The sequence below is a fragment of the Gorilla gorilla genome, chromosome 21 (assembly GCF_029281585.2).
Source record: "Gorilla gorilla gorilla isolate KB3781 chromosome 21, NHGRI_mGorGor1-v2.1_pri, whole genome shotgun sequence".
NCBI lineage: Eukaryota > Metazoa > Chordata > Mammalia > Primates > Hominidae > Gorilla > Gorilla gorilla.
Genome location: NC_073245.2, coordinates 47,715,088 through 47,727,092, shown reverse-complemented (window position 1 = coordinate 47,727,092; position 12,005 = coordinate 47,715,088). Strand labels below are relative to the sequence as shown.

Sequence of the window (12,005 nt, the reverse complement as noted above, 5' to 3'; positions counted from 1 at the left end):
GATTACAGGCATGAGCCACCGTGGTCGGCCCAAACTGGAAATACTATGAACTCGATTTTCAAACTTTTTATTGTGACAAAATAATACACAAAATTTACCATTTAAAAGTTATCAATGGCAATAAAGTTCAGTGGCATTAAGTATGTTCACATTGTTGTGCAATCATAACCTCATTGAACTAACAGTTTACAAAGTACATTTTCTCCCTCTGTCATCTGAACAGCCATAACACCCCATTAGCAACGATCAGCCCTGCAATCCAGATTATGTTTTTTGTTTTTCGTATTTTTTTTTTTTTGAGATGGAGTCTTGCTCTGCCACCCAGGCTGGAGTGCAGTGGCACGATCTCAGCTCACTGCAACCTCTGCCTCGTGGGTTCAAGCAATTCTCCTGCCTCAGCCTCCTGAGTAGCTGGGACTACAAGGTGCACACCGCCACCCCCGGCTAATTTTTTGTATTTTAGTAGAGACGGGGTTTCACCGTGTTGCCCAGGCTGGTCTCCAACTCCTGAGCTCAGGCAATCCGCCTGCCTCAGCCTCCCACAAGTGCTAGGATTACAGGCGTGAGCCACTGCACTCAGCCTGATTTTTGTCTTCTAAATACTTTTTCTTCACTAAAAGATTCTAGGCCTAGATAAGTACAAGAACACTTGGACATTAGATTTGCGGCAATTTGAGCATCAAAAATAGCAACTGTCATGATTGAATCATAGTGAATATATAAAAAGCTTTGAGCTCATAATGATACTCAAAGAGAAAGGGAAAACTGGCGGTGGCTATTACCTCAACCCCTTACTCCGAAAATTGGTAATTAAAGGTGTGTGTTGAGGGAGCATTTATCCTGCCTTTTTGGTAGAAACAGTAGTTCAGGGTAACCAAATAGCCTCAGTAAATGAGTTTCCAGTTACTGTGTATCTAAAACAAATATCCACCGCATGCTACCCCCTTGGCTGCTCAACTACCACACACAACCTAACAAAATGCAAATATCCCACATAAACCGACCTCCCTGACACATTGTGGTGTACCAGGTGTCTAGGAATGAGGTAGCTCAGAGTCAGGATCTCAGAATCCCCAAAGGTGTAGGCAGTGCGGCCTCGTGTCCAGATACTGGACCCGTTATGGCACCACATAGACAAGTTACTATTTTAGAGGAATAAAGTGAGCCAGTAGAAAAACATAGTCTAAAAAAAAAAAAAAACCCGCTGCCTCTGAAGAGGAGTTTGAGAAGAATGAGGTGGGAAACTGCTATCTTCTTTTTATTTAATTTCCTTTTTTTTTTTTTTTTTGAGACAGTCTTGCTCTGTTGCCCAGGCTGGAGTGAGTGCAGTGACATGATCATGGTTCACTGCAACCTCGACCAACCTGGGCTCAGGTGATCCTCCCACCTCAGCCTCCCAAGTAGCTGGGACTACAGGCACATCATCACACTGAGCTAATTTTTATATTTTTTTGCCTAGGGTTGTCTTGAATTCCTGAGCCCAAGCAATCTGCCTGCCTGGACCTCCCAAAGTGCTGGGATTACAGGCGTGAGCCCCCAAGCCTGGCACTGTTTAACTTAATTTTTTTTTTTTTTTTTTTTGAGACAGGGTCTCACTTTATCACTCAGGCTGGAGTGCAGTGGTATGATCTCGGCTCACTGCAGCCTTGACCTTCCAGGTTCAAGCGATCCTCCTGCCTCAGCCTCCCAAGTAGCTGGGACTACAGGCACGCACCATCATTCCTAGCTAAAATTTCTTAACCACGTACATGCACTTGTTTCATTTTAAATAGATGACAAGAAAGTCTACCAAAGAAAAAAGTTTGGATGCATGGGAAATTTATTTTTAACCCTCTTACGTTTTCCTATAGATTCTATCCTCAAGAGGAACCAAAAAGCTCTTGCTTTTCTCTCCCTGCCTCCAGCTTGACAACCCTATGCTGTGAATAGGCAGCTCCTCTCTCAGATATACAACATGCCAGCTTTGGCACAGGGTGGTGCCCCTTTTCATTCTTATCTCCATCACCCTTGATTGCCAAGCCTCCCCTTGGCAGCTGGACCCTGGGCTGAACGCCAAGATGAAGGACTCTATTGGGCATCGACCCCTTCATCAACCCCAGGGAGGACACAGGACACATTGAATGCCACCTCTCCTCTTAGCTTTCAGCCCAGCCTTTAGCAGGGCACCCTTGAGGACTGAACAGGTCCAGAGGGAGGCAGGAGCTAAGGTGCTGGAAGGAGGTGTTCTGCGGACAGTTGAGGAAGGGATGGAGGCCAACAGGAGAGGGGAATGTAGAGTCTGTGACCATGGCTTTCCACTTTTGTCAGTGCCCGGTGTCTGAGTCAGCATGCCACTTGCCATGTGCTCTGCCCTGTGGGACAAGAATGTAGCCTTCAATGGGGGGGTTTGAGCTTATGCTCACCTGTGGCTGACGTTTCTGCTGTCTGCTCAGAGGTCTAACCTGAATGAATGGATAACACCTGCCATTGCTTCTGGATGTACCCCTGGACTCCACACAACCCGTGCATCCAACTGGCTTGACACTTTGAAAGGGCCTTCAAGCCCTCTCTTTGTCCAAGATGCTCTGTTTGACTCTCCCTGGCCTCACTGAGAGCAGCCAGTGGGTCTCTTCTGCACAACTGGGTCATTCTGCAAACTTTCATCTGTGTCCAGGTTCTGTGTGCCTAGAGGTGAGCTCCTTCTCAGAGCTCCCTGTGGAGCTTTGTTTAAATGAGTATTTGCCAAATGACTGAATAGCTGGGGCAGGAGCAGCAGCTAGCCAATCTCATTCACCAGGTAATGGAGTCAGGCAGACAAACTTCAGATGGCCCTTATACAGGGAAGAGAGTTATAGCCAAAGGCTCCAGCATGAATCATCAAACCACATGCAACAGCAGAAGCCGAGGCCATCAGTCAGCTAGAATGGGAGACCACTCCTGGCCAGCAATCTGACCTGCAGGGCTGGAATGTTCATAGATACGGGAGAGGTTTTGATAGGAAACCAAGACAGGAGGTGCAAGGGCAATGTGTGGATTATTAATCTGGCACTGAGTAACAGCCTTCCCTGATTCCCTCACCTGAACAACTGGTAGCAATTAAGAAAGAATCACATTTGAGTATGAATTCTCATCCCCCTCCCTGGCTCTAAATAAATGGCCATGTGCTGGGAATAGGGGTTACCCACTCTCTCAGATGACACATCACACAGCCTTGGCAGAGACTCATCTCTCCTCCTACCCCTGACCCATTCAATTATTTTACCTCTAAGCCCACCCACCTGAGCCAAGGTTCAGGCCCTATAAGGGCATATATAGAGCTGGTAGTATTGCCAATGAAAGGCTAAGAAGAGGTCAGAGTGTCCACCCTGTGACCAGGCTACTGATGTAATGAGTTGGGTGAGATCAACTGGCCAGGAGCACAGTCCAACGAAGTCTCACCTCTCATCCTCACCTCCAGCAGGGTAGAGGGAGTAAAAGGGCCTCAGGACCCCATGTTTTTGCCCTTCAGCCTCCCTTGCCTGCTTCTTAAGTGTGGTGAGCAGAGTTGAGCTTGCACTCCTCCTCAGCTGTGCCCAGAATCATGTGGAGGGCTCTCTTGGTTTGGAGCACACTGGCAGCTCTTGCTTCTTCCTCTTCCCTGCCCCTGTCCCCTGGCCCCATTCCCCCACTCTGCAGGGTACTGGGTCAGAAGGCAGGAGGTGAGCTATTGCAGGGTGGACAGCTGAAGGTATCATCTACCCCAAGGCCAAACTAAAAAAACCAGGAATCTGTCCCATGGGCTGAGATGAGGCCTGCAGGCAAAGCCTCAGGCCTGGAGGTCAGCTCACTGCTTTTGTGGCTGGGGTTTCCCACCCCACAGGTACTTCTAGAAGTTCTGCCACTGGCCCCAGAGCTGCAGAGGTTCTGTGGCTGCTCAATTCAGCCCCGCATCTACAAAGCCTGCCTTCACCAGCATGGTGTGTCTGCCTGGTTTGATCAGCACTTCAGATGGGCCCTGAAGCCCCGATGCAACTGGAGACCATGCCATCTCCAGAGGCTGGTGGATGCTCGGTCCTGGGCTCTGGGCTGCATCCTCTCCTTGATCCCTTCCTCCGCTGGGCCTCCAGTTGCAATGGCTCCAGCCTTTCCTTGGTACTGGAACCAGGGGTGAGTGATAAACAGTCTGTGTTCTTCTCCATAGGCACCAATGCTAGGACACCTAACCCAATTCCAGCTGGTCAAGAAGCTACTCCAACCGATCCCCAGGTCACAGCTAGACCCCGAGCTCCGACTCTGCCAGTCCTGGGCCATGCGTATTTGGAATATAGGATAACCATCACTGAGCACCACACTGTGCTCAGGTGAGGGCAGGAGGGTGAGGGTGGGAAGCAGCACCACTCTGTGAGCCCCAGTGCCTTCCTATCTCTGTAGAATAAAACAGGGCCTATTCTGGGCTTTGAGAATAACGTGGACAACAGAACTCCCCTGCACTTAAAGCACCCCGAATACTCATGGCCTGCATGAGAACACCCACATGCTGTGGGTGTCGAAGCCTCCAGACCTAGTGTGGACTGCAATGGTTTTATCAGGTGGTATGACCAGTGGGGATCCCAGACCTGCCGCAGACAGCCTTTGGCACTTTGGTGTCAACATTGATCTTGCCCTCCCTGTGCAGCCTGTAACTGTACACTCCCCACCCTCCTTATCTCAACATACACCACCAGCTTCTCCTCCTTTAATGGGTACATTCATGCCAGGCAGTTTTTCTGCCTTCAGGGTGCTGGCAGTCCCATGTGGGAAGCAGAGCAGCAAAGGTCCTTGGGTTGGGAGGTGATGGTCACTGCTCTAACACACAAAGCACGTGGGATCCTTGAGAGAACAGGGGCAGCACCCGCCAGACCTCAGCACTCCCCGGAAACAAGAACATTGCCCAGCCTCTGACGACTCTTGTCCCCTCCTGCTTTCAGGCCTTTCCAGCCAGTACCAGCTTCTATCAAAGCAGACAAGATTAGGAGGGGGGGAAAAAGTTTTCTGCAAGAAGATAATCTCTGTGGCTGAGCTCTAACCTCTACTCCTGCATGTTCTGGTGACCAACTGCACCTTCCTCAAGTACATCCACGAGAACTGGCTGGACTGCCAGGGACTCCTCCCGTCCGCTGGATTCACCATTCTGGTTATACCCTGCCACATGTGACAAGGTCAGGAAAGGAGGCTCTGGCCTCATGCCCTTAGGCAAAGTTGGGTCCCCCCTGGATGACACATATTCCTTCCTTCACACTTCCCCACTTCAGGTCTCTTTGGGTCTGGAGCTGATGAAAACAGCAGTTGTCACCATTATTGGTGGGACACTCCAGAGAGGTAATCCTGCTACTGGGCAAGGAAAGTGTACTTTAGAAATCCGGAGCGGAAGATCATCCACAGCTTGAGTGTGAGGGCAAGAGCACGGTCTACACTTGAACTGAAGGCCAACCCTGCTCTGAATATCTGGTGGGGAGGGGAGACCCTAGGCCGAGGTCTATAATGGAGCTGGGGGGCTCTTGAGGGTTGGATGGAAAGAGAAGAGCAAATACAGATTAGTCTAGTCCTGAATAAAGACCCTGCTTGGCAGCCTCTAAGATGTCTTTCAGCTGCTGGAACCTCTGAGGCCCAGAAGGTATGTGGGGCCTGAGGCCCTGGCTCGTGACCTACAGAAAATGATGCTGAGAAGAAACTCTAAGGTAAAAAACAGGGACCCTCTGTCAGCCCGAGCCTGAACCAGGGCTGGAGGATTTAACAAGTGAACAACCAAGAGAAGTCTTGTCTCTGACAACTCCTAGCATAAAAATGGCCTAAAGGGCCGGGCGTGGTGGCTCATGCCTGTAACCGCAACATTTTGGGAGGCCGAGGTGGGTGGATCACCTGAGGTCGGGAGTTCGGGACCAGCCTGACCAACATGGAGAAACCCTGTCTCTACTAAAAATACAAAATTAGCCGGACATGGTGGCACGTGTCTATAATCCCAGCTACACAGGAGGCCAAGGCAGGAGAATTGCTTGAACCCAGGAGGTGGATGTTGCCACTGGTGAGCCGAGATTACGTCACTGCACTCCAGCCTGGGCAACAAGAGCAAAACTCTGTCTCAAAAAAAAAAAAAAAAAAAGGAAAAAGAAAGAAATGGGCTAAAAGCCAGGTAAGGATTTTGAGCTACAGGGAATCTGACTGGAAGTAGGGACCAGGACAGCATTTCTGGGGCCCCAGATCTGTTTCTGGGGTTTCAGAAGTTTTCACTAAGCATCTGTTGCTGAGCTGCATGTGTAGGTTTCTGGAACAAAGCTCTAGTCGCTGTGAACAGCCCCATTTCCACTCTGTGTGGTGCAATGAGACATAATGGGGCTGAGCCCCAAATTAGGAGGTCTGGGTGAGTGGGTGCTGCTCTTACCCCTCCCAGATTCTTGGCTAGGTCTCAGTTCCATCCCCAGGCTTAGTAAAGAGGAATTCCAGATTATGGTGGGAGTGCCAGAGGAAGGTAATGGCCTGCTTCTTTAACGAAAACTGTTCTGGTTGGGCATGGTGGCTCACACCTGTAATCCCAGCACTTTGAGAGGTTGAGGTGGGAGGATCACTTGAGCCCAGGAGTTTCAGGCTGCAGTAAGACGTGATTGTGCCACTGCACTCCAGCTTGGAAGACAGGATAAAACCCTGTCTCTTAAAAAAATTAAACAATTTTTAGGCTTTGAGGAGGTTGCCTGCAATAGGTCTTAAGCCTGTGAGCTGGGTTCTGTCCAGCCTCCACTAGGACCAGTCCATGGGTGAGAAGTTCCGCCATAGTCCATCCTTCTGACTGGCTTGACACATGGTTGGACTACAGGCGACCAGATCAGTTCCAGCTGATATGCCCAGGAAGGGACATCTCAAGGACATTCACCCAGAGTAGAAGAGGAATGAGGCCATGTGGAGCTTCTGAACTCAGAGACTCTGACTTTAGCTAAAGGTCAACGCTGTGTTTTTGAGGCCCCAGAACTTCTTTTAACCCTCCAAAATCTCCCCGCTCAACCCACCCAAGCTCAGCCCCAACCCCCTGCCACAGTCAGACCAGTCTTCTCACTGTGTGCTTGGCAACACCTCCAACCCCACTCCATCCTTCAAGGCCAGTTCGTGCCTCCCTTCCTCAGCCCCTGGAATTTCTACAGTTCTTCTAGTCAGTACACAGAATTGCCTCTGACTCATAAATGAGTGTTAGCCTGTTCTCATCAACTGGACTGTAGGCTGTCTGTGGACAGGGGCTTTATCTTGTGTGTTCTCTGTAACCCTTCCCTATCACAGTGCATGGTGTACAATAAATGCATGCTACCTCAATAGGAATCTTTGGCAAGTTCTTCCCTGATAAACTCCCTTGATGTGGTGCTGCCACCCAGCTGCACAAGTGGAGACAGCAGCAGAAAATGAATGCAAAGATCCCAGGGTTTATTGTTGAAGGAGAAGTTGAAGGAGGTGGTGAAGTGCTAGGAAAATAAATTCTAGATGAGAGGCAGTACATGTCCCTCAGCCAGGGCGAGGCACCCCTCTGGGTGATTCCATAGGGAGCAAGCAAATGCAATTTGCCTCATTCCCAGGTGAGTTGGGGCCCTCCCCAGGGTTGCAGATTTACTTCCTCTTCCTGGGAACACCTGACGACCTGGGGCTCCTGGGTGCCTAACAGAGCCAGGCTTTTCCTTTGGCAAACCTGTAGGTGTGCAGAGGGGCCATGACCCATGACACAGTCTTCTGTCTGTGTGCTCCTGGCTGTGGCTGCTACCTGGAGGCGGCTTGGGTAGTGCTGGGGCTGGGGTGTAGCAGGACTGGCCCTGGGGATGTCAGACTTTGAGTCAGGGACTCATCCAGCCTGCGGGTCTCTGCCTCCAGGACAGTGGCCTCAGGGGCCTGGGCCACGGCAAGAAGTGAGTGTGAGAGGCTGTGGTGCAGGCCTGCTAGCTCACGGCTGGTCTGTGCTGAGCGGGTGATGTAGTCCTGCTTCTGCTTCCGCTCCAAAGTCAGCTGAGCTTGCAGCAGGACCACCTGGTGGGCAGGAAAAAAAAAAAGGGAGAGCAGCTGAGGGCCCTGAAGTTGTCCCAGCTCTTCCTGCTCTGCATTCTCTGAAGCTCGTTGGCTGAGCCTCTGAATCAACTCTACCACATACACGAATCTCAGAAACAGGCTTTAGAGAGTTTAGAGGAAGGGCCCTTAGGAATTCTAGAATCCAGTGATTCTCAATCCTGGCTGCACATGTGACTCAAATAGGGCGCTTGAAAACCACAAAGCTATTCATCAACTTCACTGAAAGATAATTTACATGTGAAAAATGCCCAATTTTAAATGTACATTTTGATGAGGCTGATAACAATATATACTCAAGTATAACCACTATCTGACTTTTTTTTTTTTTGAGACAGAGTCTTGCTCTGTTGACCAGGCTAGAGTGCAGTGATGCAATTTTGGCTTACTGCAACCTCCACCCCGTCGGGTTCAAGTGATTCCTGTGTGTCAGCCTCCTGAGTAGCTAGGATTACAGGTGTGCACCACCACGTCCAGCTAATTTTTGTATTTTTAGTACAGACAGGGTTTCGTCATGTTGGCCAGGCTGGTTTCAAACTCCTGACCTCAAGCGATCCGCCCGCCTTGGCCTCCGAAAGTGCTGGGATTTCAGGTGTGAGCTACTGCACTTGCTTTGACTTTTTAATAAAATAGAAAAACATTCTGAGTTTAATAGAATTCAAAGTAATAGCTTAGGTCTAGCTACAGAGTCAGGCCCTGCCAGTAGTGACTACTGATTTCTGAAATAGGCTCAGAAATAAAAAGGTAACACTTATGATTCCTGCACCTTGAAAGGGAGAGTGGACTTTTAGTTGAGGCCTAAGAGGCAGGAAGGCTCTTCAAGTCACTTCTCTGCGAGTGGCGGCTTGAGCTGAGCTGTGTGGCCTGGAGCCTGTGCTGGTGCCTGGCTCCTCTGTCTGGGGCACTGGCAACAGTCTTGGCTGCGAGGGCACCTCTGAGGGCAGGGAGGCCAGGATGGCTTCCCTTGCTCCCACCTGTCCTCTTAGAATCTTCTGCCTGCTCCTCAGCCCTCTTCCTACTCCTTTCCCTTTCTAAGTATGGATTTGGAAGTCGGGGGCCAGGATCACGCTTTCTTCCCCACTCCCACCCTAGGCATACGAGAGATGGGGTTGGGACTGGGACTATTTTTGCCTCCCATGGAGACTGAAGTTCTCTGAAGGCAGGAACTTCCCCTCTCCCTGCTGGAGGTGCACAAAGGGCCTGAGTGCAAGGGAGGGAATATGGGCTTAGAAAATCCAGAACATACCTCTTTCTGCAGTTCAGCCACACACTTGGCATCTGAGTTCTTCTGTCCTCTCCCATCCTAAGGAAGACAAACAGCACTCTTGTTGGAATAGGCCTTCCCACTCTGGGGTTTCTGCAAGTTTCCTTGCAGAACCTCATCACAATCTTAGGGGCCTGGGCAAGGGCTATGGGCCAGAAGCATCTGAACTCAGACTGGACCTCTATGGGGCAGCAGGCCCTGCAGCAAGGAGAGGCCCCACACCAGCATAATGGGCAACGCCATGGAGACCTGACACAAAACATCCAAAAGGCCTGGATGGCATTTGCTTCTCTGAGGCATGTTTTAATTTAACAGAAGTACACCATGTATCTGCTCTGTGCTAGCCCTGGGCTGTGAGCTAAGGATGCAGAGAGGAAGACACGGTGCCTGCCCTTGAGAACTTTCAATAAAGGACAAGGGATGGAGATCTAGTGCTCAGCCACCATAAACAGCGCCTCCCTGTCAGGCTGCAAGCCTGTGTCTGTTGGCAGGGATACCTCACCTAAACGAGTGGTTTGGGGAGTCTTCCCCAAGCCTCTTACCCAAAAAAGGGACACTGGCTCCAGGAAAGACCATGGACCCTAAGCCTGTAAACTCAACATTGTAAAAAGGTCTAAGAGATCAAGCTGTGATCAAGCTCCTAGGCTCCTCAGGAGCTGGCAAGCACCACACAACCCCCATACACCAGGGATCCTAAGCAGAGCCTCATGAGCCCCGCTCCCGGGCCAGCCTGTGGCACTGGTCTGGGAGTGCACAGATCTAAGTCCCTCAGAAGGCAGGGCCACTAGCCACCCCAACCCCCACCCCAATGTTGGGCCTCCTTCTCAGGGCAGGGACAGACTGAGCTGTGCCAAGCAGGGCAGAATGCAGTCAGGAGGGGCTCTCTGGACTAGCTGAAGTGCTGTTGGCCCGGGATATGCAATGAGGAGGGCTGAGTTTCTGGTGGCTGGGGTTGGGCTCTCTAAGGCTGCAGTTGAGGAAAATGAGTAAACCTGCTGTGTGGGTGAAGAAGCTGTGGCCTTGCTGATCTCTAGGGACCCTGCCTGGGCCGCACGCATGGCCTCCCTCTTCAGCTTCCTCCGTTCTCGCTCCACCTGCCAAGGTGCAAATAAGAAATCAGGGCTCGGCTTGGCTCTGTGGCTGGAGCAGAGCTGCCTTTCTCCAGACGTGGCCAGTGCCTGTGCAGGTATATGAGGGGACAGTAACCATGGGAAGAGAACTCCTGGCTGAGGAAGGCACAGCTAGGGCAGGCCTCAGTGCAAAGAAGTGCTCCTGAAGCAGAAGAGGCAGGGCCAGCCTCTCAGACCTCTGGAGCAAAGGCCAGCAAAGTTCTCCTGCAGTAAGTACTGTAGGCTTTGTGGGGCATAGCAGGGAAGCAGCCATAGACAATGCATGGCTGTATTCCAATAAAACTTAATTTTCAGGGCTGGGCGTGGTGGCTCACACCTGTAATCCCAGCACTTTGGAAAGCTGAGGCAGGCGGATCACGAGGTCAGGAGTTCAAGACCAGCCTGGCCAACATAGTGAAACACCATCTCTACTAAAAATACAACAATTAGCCAGGCATGGTGGTGCATGCCTGTAATCCCAGCTATTCAGGAGGCTGGGGCAGGAGGATTGCTTGAACCCGGGAGGTGGAGGTTGCAGTGAGCGGAGATCGTACCATTCCACTCCAGCTCTAGGAGACAGAGCAAGACTCTGTCTCGGGAAAAAAAAACAAACTTAATTTTCAGAAACAGGCAGCAGGCTGGATTTGGCCCACAGGCTGTAATTTACTGAGCCTATGCTCTAGGGACCACACGAGAAGTGGAGATGCATGCCCACTGGACAAGAAGAGGGGTCACCTGCTCCAAGGTACTCCGCAGCTGGACATTGTGGCGCTGCAACCTGCTCCTGTCAATCTCCAGCCGGGCCACTGCTTGCTGCAGGTGTTCAAGCCTTTGTCTCCATGACTGCTTCTCCATTCCAGCAGGACTAGGCTCAGCCTCCACTCCTGAGACCTGTGGGAAAGACCTGTGAATCTCACCTGGGCAGCCCCTAAGACAGGCAGGGAACAGATAGAGGACACACAGACCAATCTGGCAGGTTTAAGCTTCAGGAACCCAGTTCCCAAGGGAAGGGGACAAACCCCTGGACAGGAGCTCCCTGCTGGGTCACCTGTTCCCCCAGAGCCCCCAGCTCACCTCTCCCAGCTGCACACCCTGCTCCCCTCTGGACCCCAGTTGTGCTGTGCTGGTCACACCTGGGCTGTGTAGCCGCTCCTTCTCCAGAGCCTGTCTGGTGAGCTCCAGTTCATCCTAGGGTACGGAGGTATGGAGCAAAATCACACCTTGCCAACCTCATATCCAGACCAACCCATCCTCCACACAAACAGAGGTTCAATGTTCTCCTCAGGCTTTTGTCTTATTTTTCCTAGAGGCTCTGAGTCATTCTAGTACAGAACCTTCATTTTACAGATAGGTAAAACAAAGGAGCAGAGGGGCTCTTCTCAAAGATATGCGGTGAGCTAGCAAGGAAGCTAGGATCAGAGCCCCCAGCTCACTTCACATCTCCTAGAAGGCTGAGCAATGACTCAGAGCACTGATGTGCTGTGGGAACAGCATGGACTCTCGAGTCACACAGGGCTGGGTGCCCTGTGGAGTACCCAGTGGCCCATATAGCCACTCAGTGGCTATATGACTCTGGTCAAAGCACAAGCTCTCCCCAAACCCCA

General features: G+C 51.1%; 1 protein-coding gene across 11 annotated transcripts in view; it reads right to left on the bottom strand.

Moving 5' to 3' along the window:
- Window positions 1–7,380: 7,380 nt before the first annotated feature.
- The window catches only part of CEP250 (centrosomal protein 250), a 56,877-nt gene continuing 52,252 nt past the window's right edge, over window positions 7,381–12,005 (bottom strand). For 10 of the 11 annotated variants that reach the window (XM_055373394.2, XM_019016878.4, XM_063702285.1 and 7 more), the window contains 5 exons: window positions 11,476–11,589; window positions 11,137–11,292; window positions 10,285–10,386; window positions 9,275–9,331; window positions 7,381–7,992 (listed from right to left, as the gene is read on the bottom strand). In XM_055373394.2, the coding sequence (XP_055229369.2) occupies window positions 7,729–7,992; window positions 9,275–9,331; window positions 10,285–10,386; window positions 11,137–11,292; window positions 11,476–11,589 (693 nt within the window). In that variant the 3' untranslated portion in view covers window positions 7,381–7,728. Of the gene's footprint in view, window positions 7,993–9,274; window positions 9,332–10,284; window positions 10,387–11,136; window positions 11,293–11,475; window positions 11,590–12,005 lie in introns of those variants that run through there. The other variant, XR_008674639.2, reaches the window with a different exon arrangement.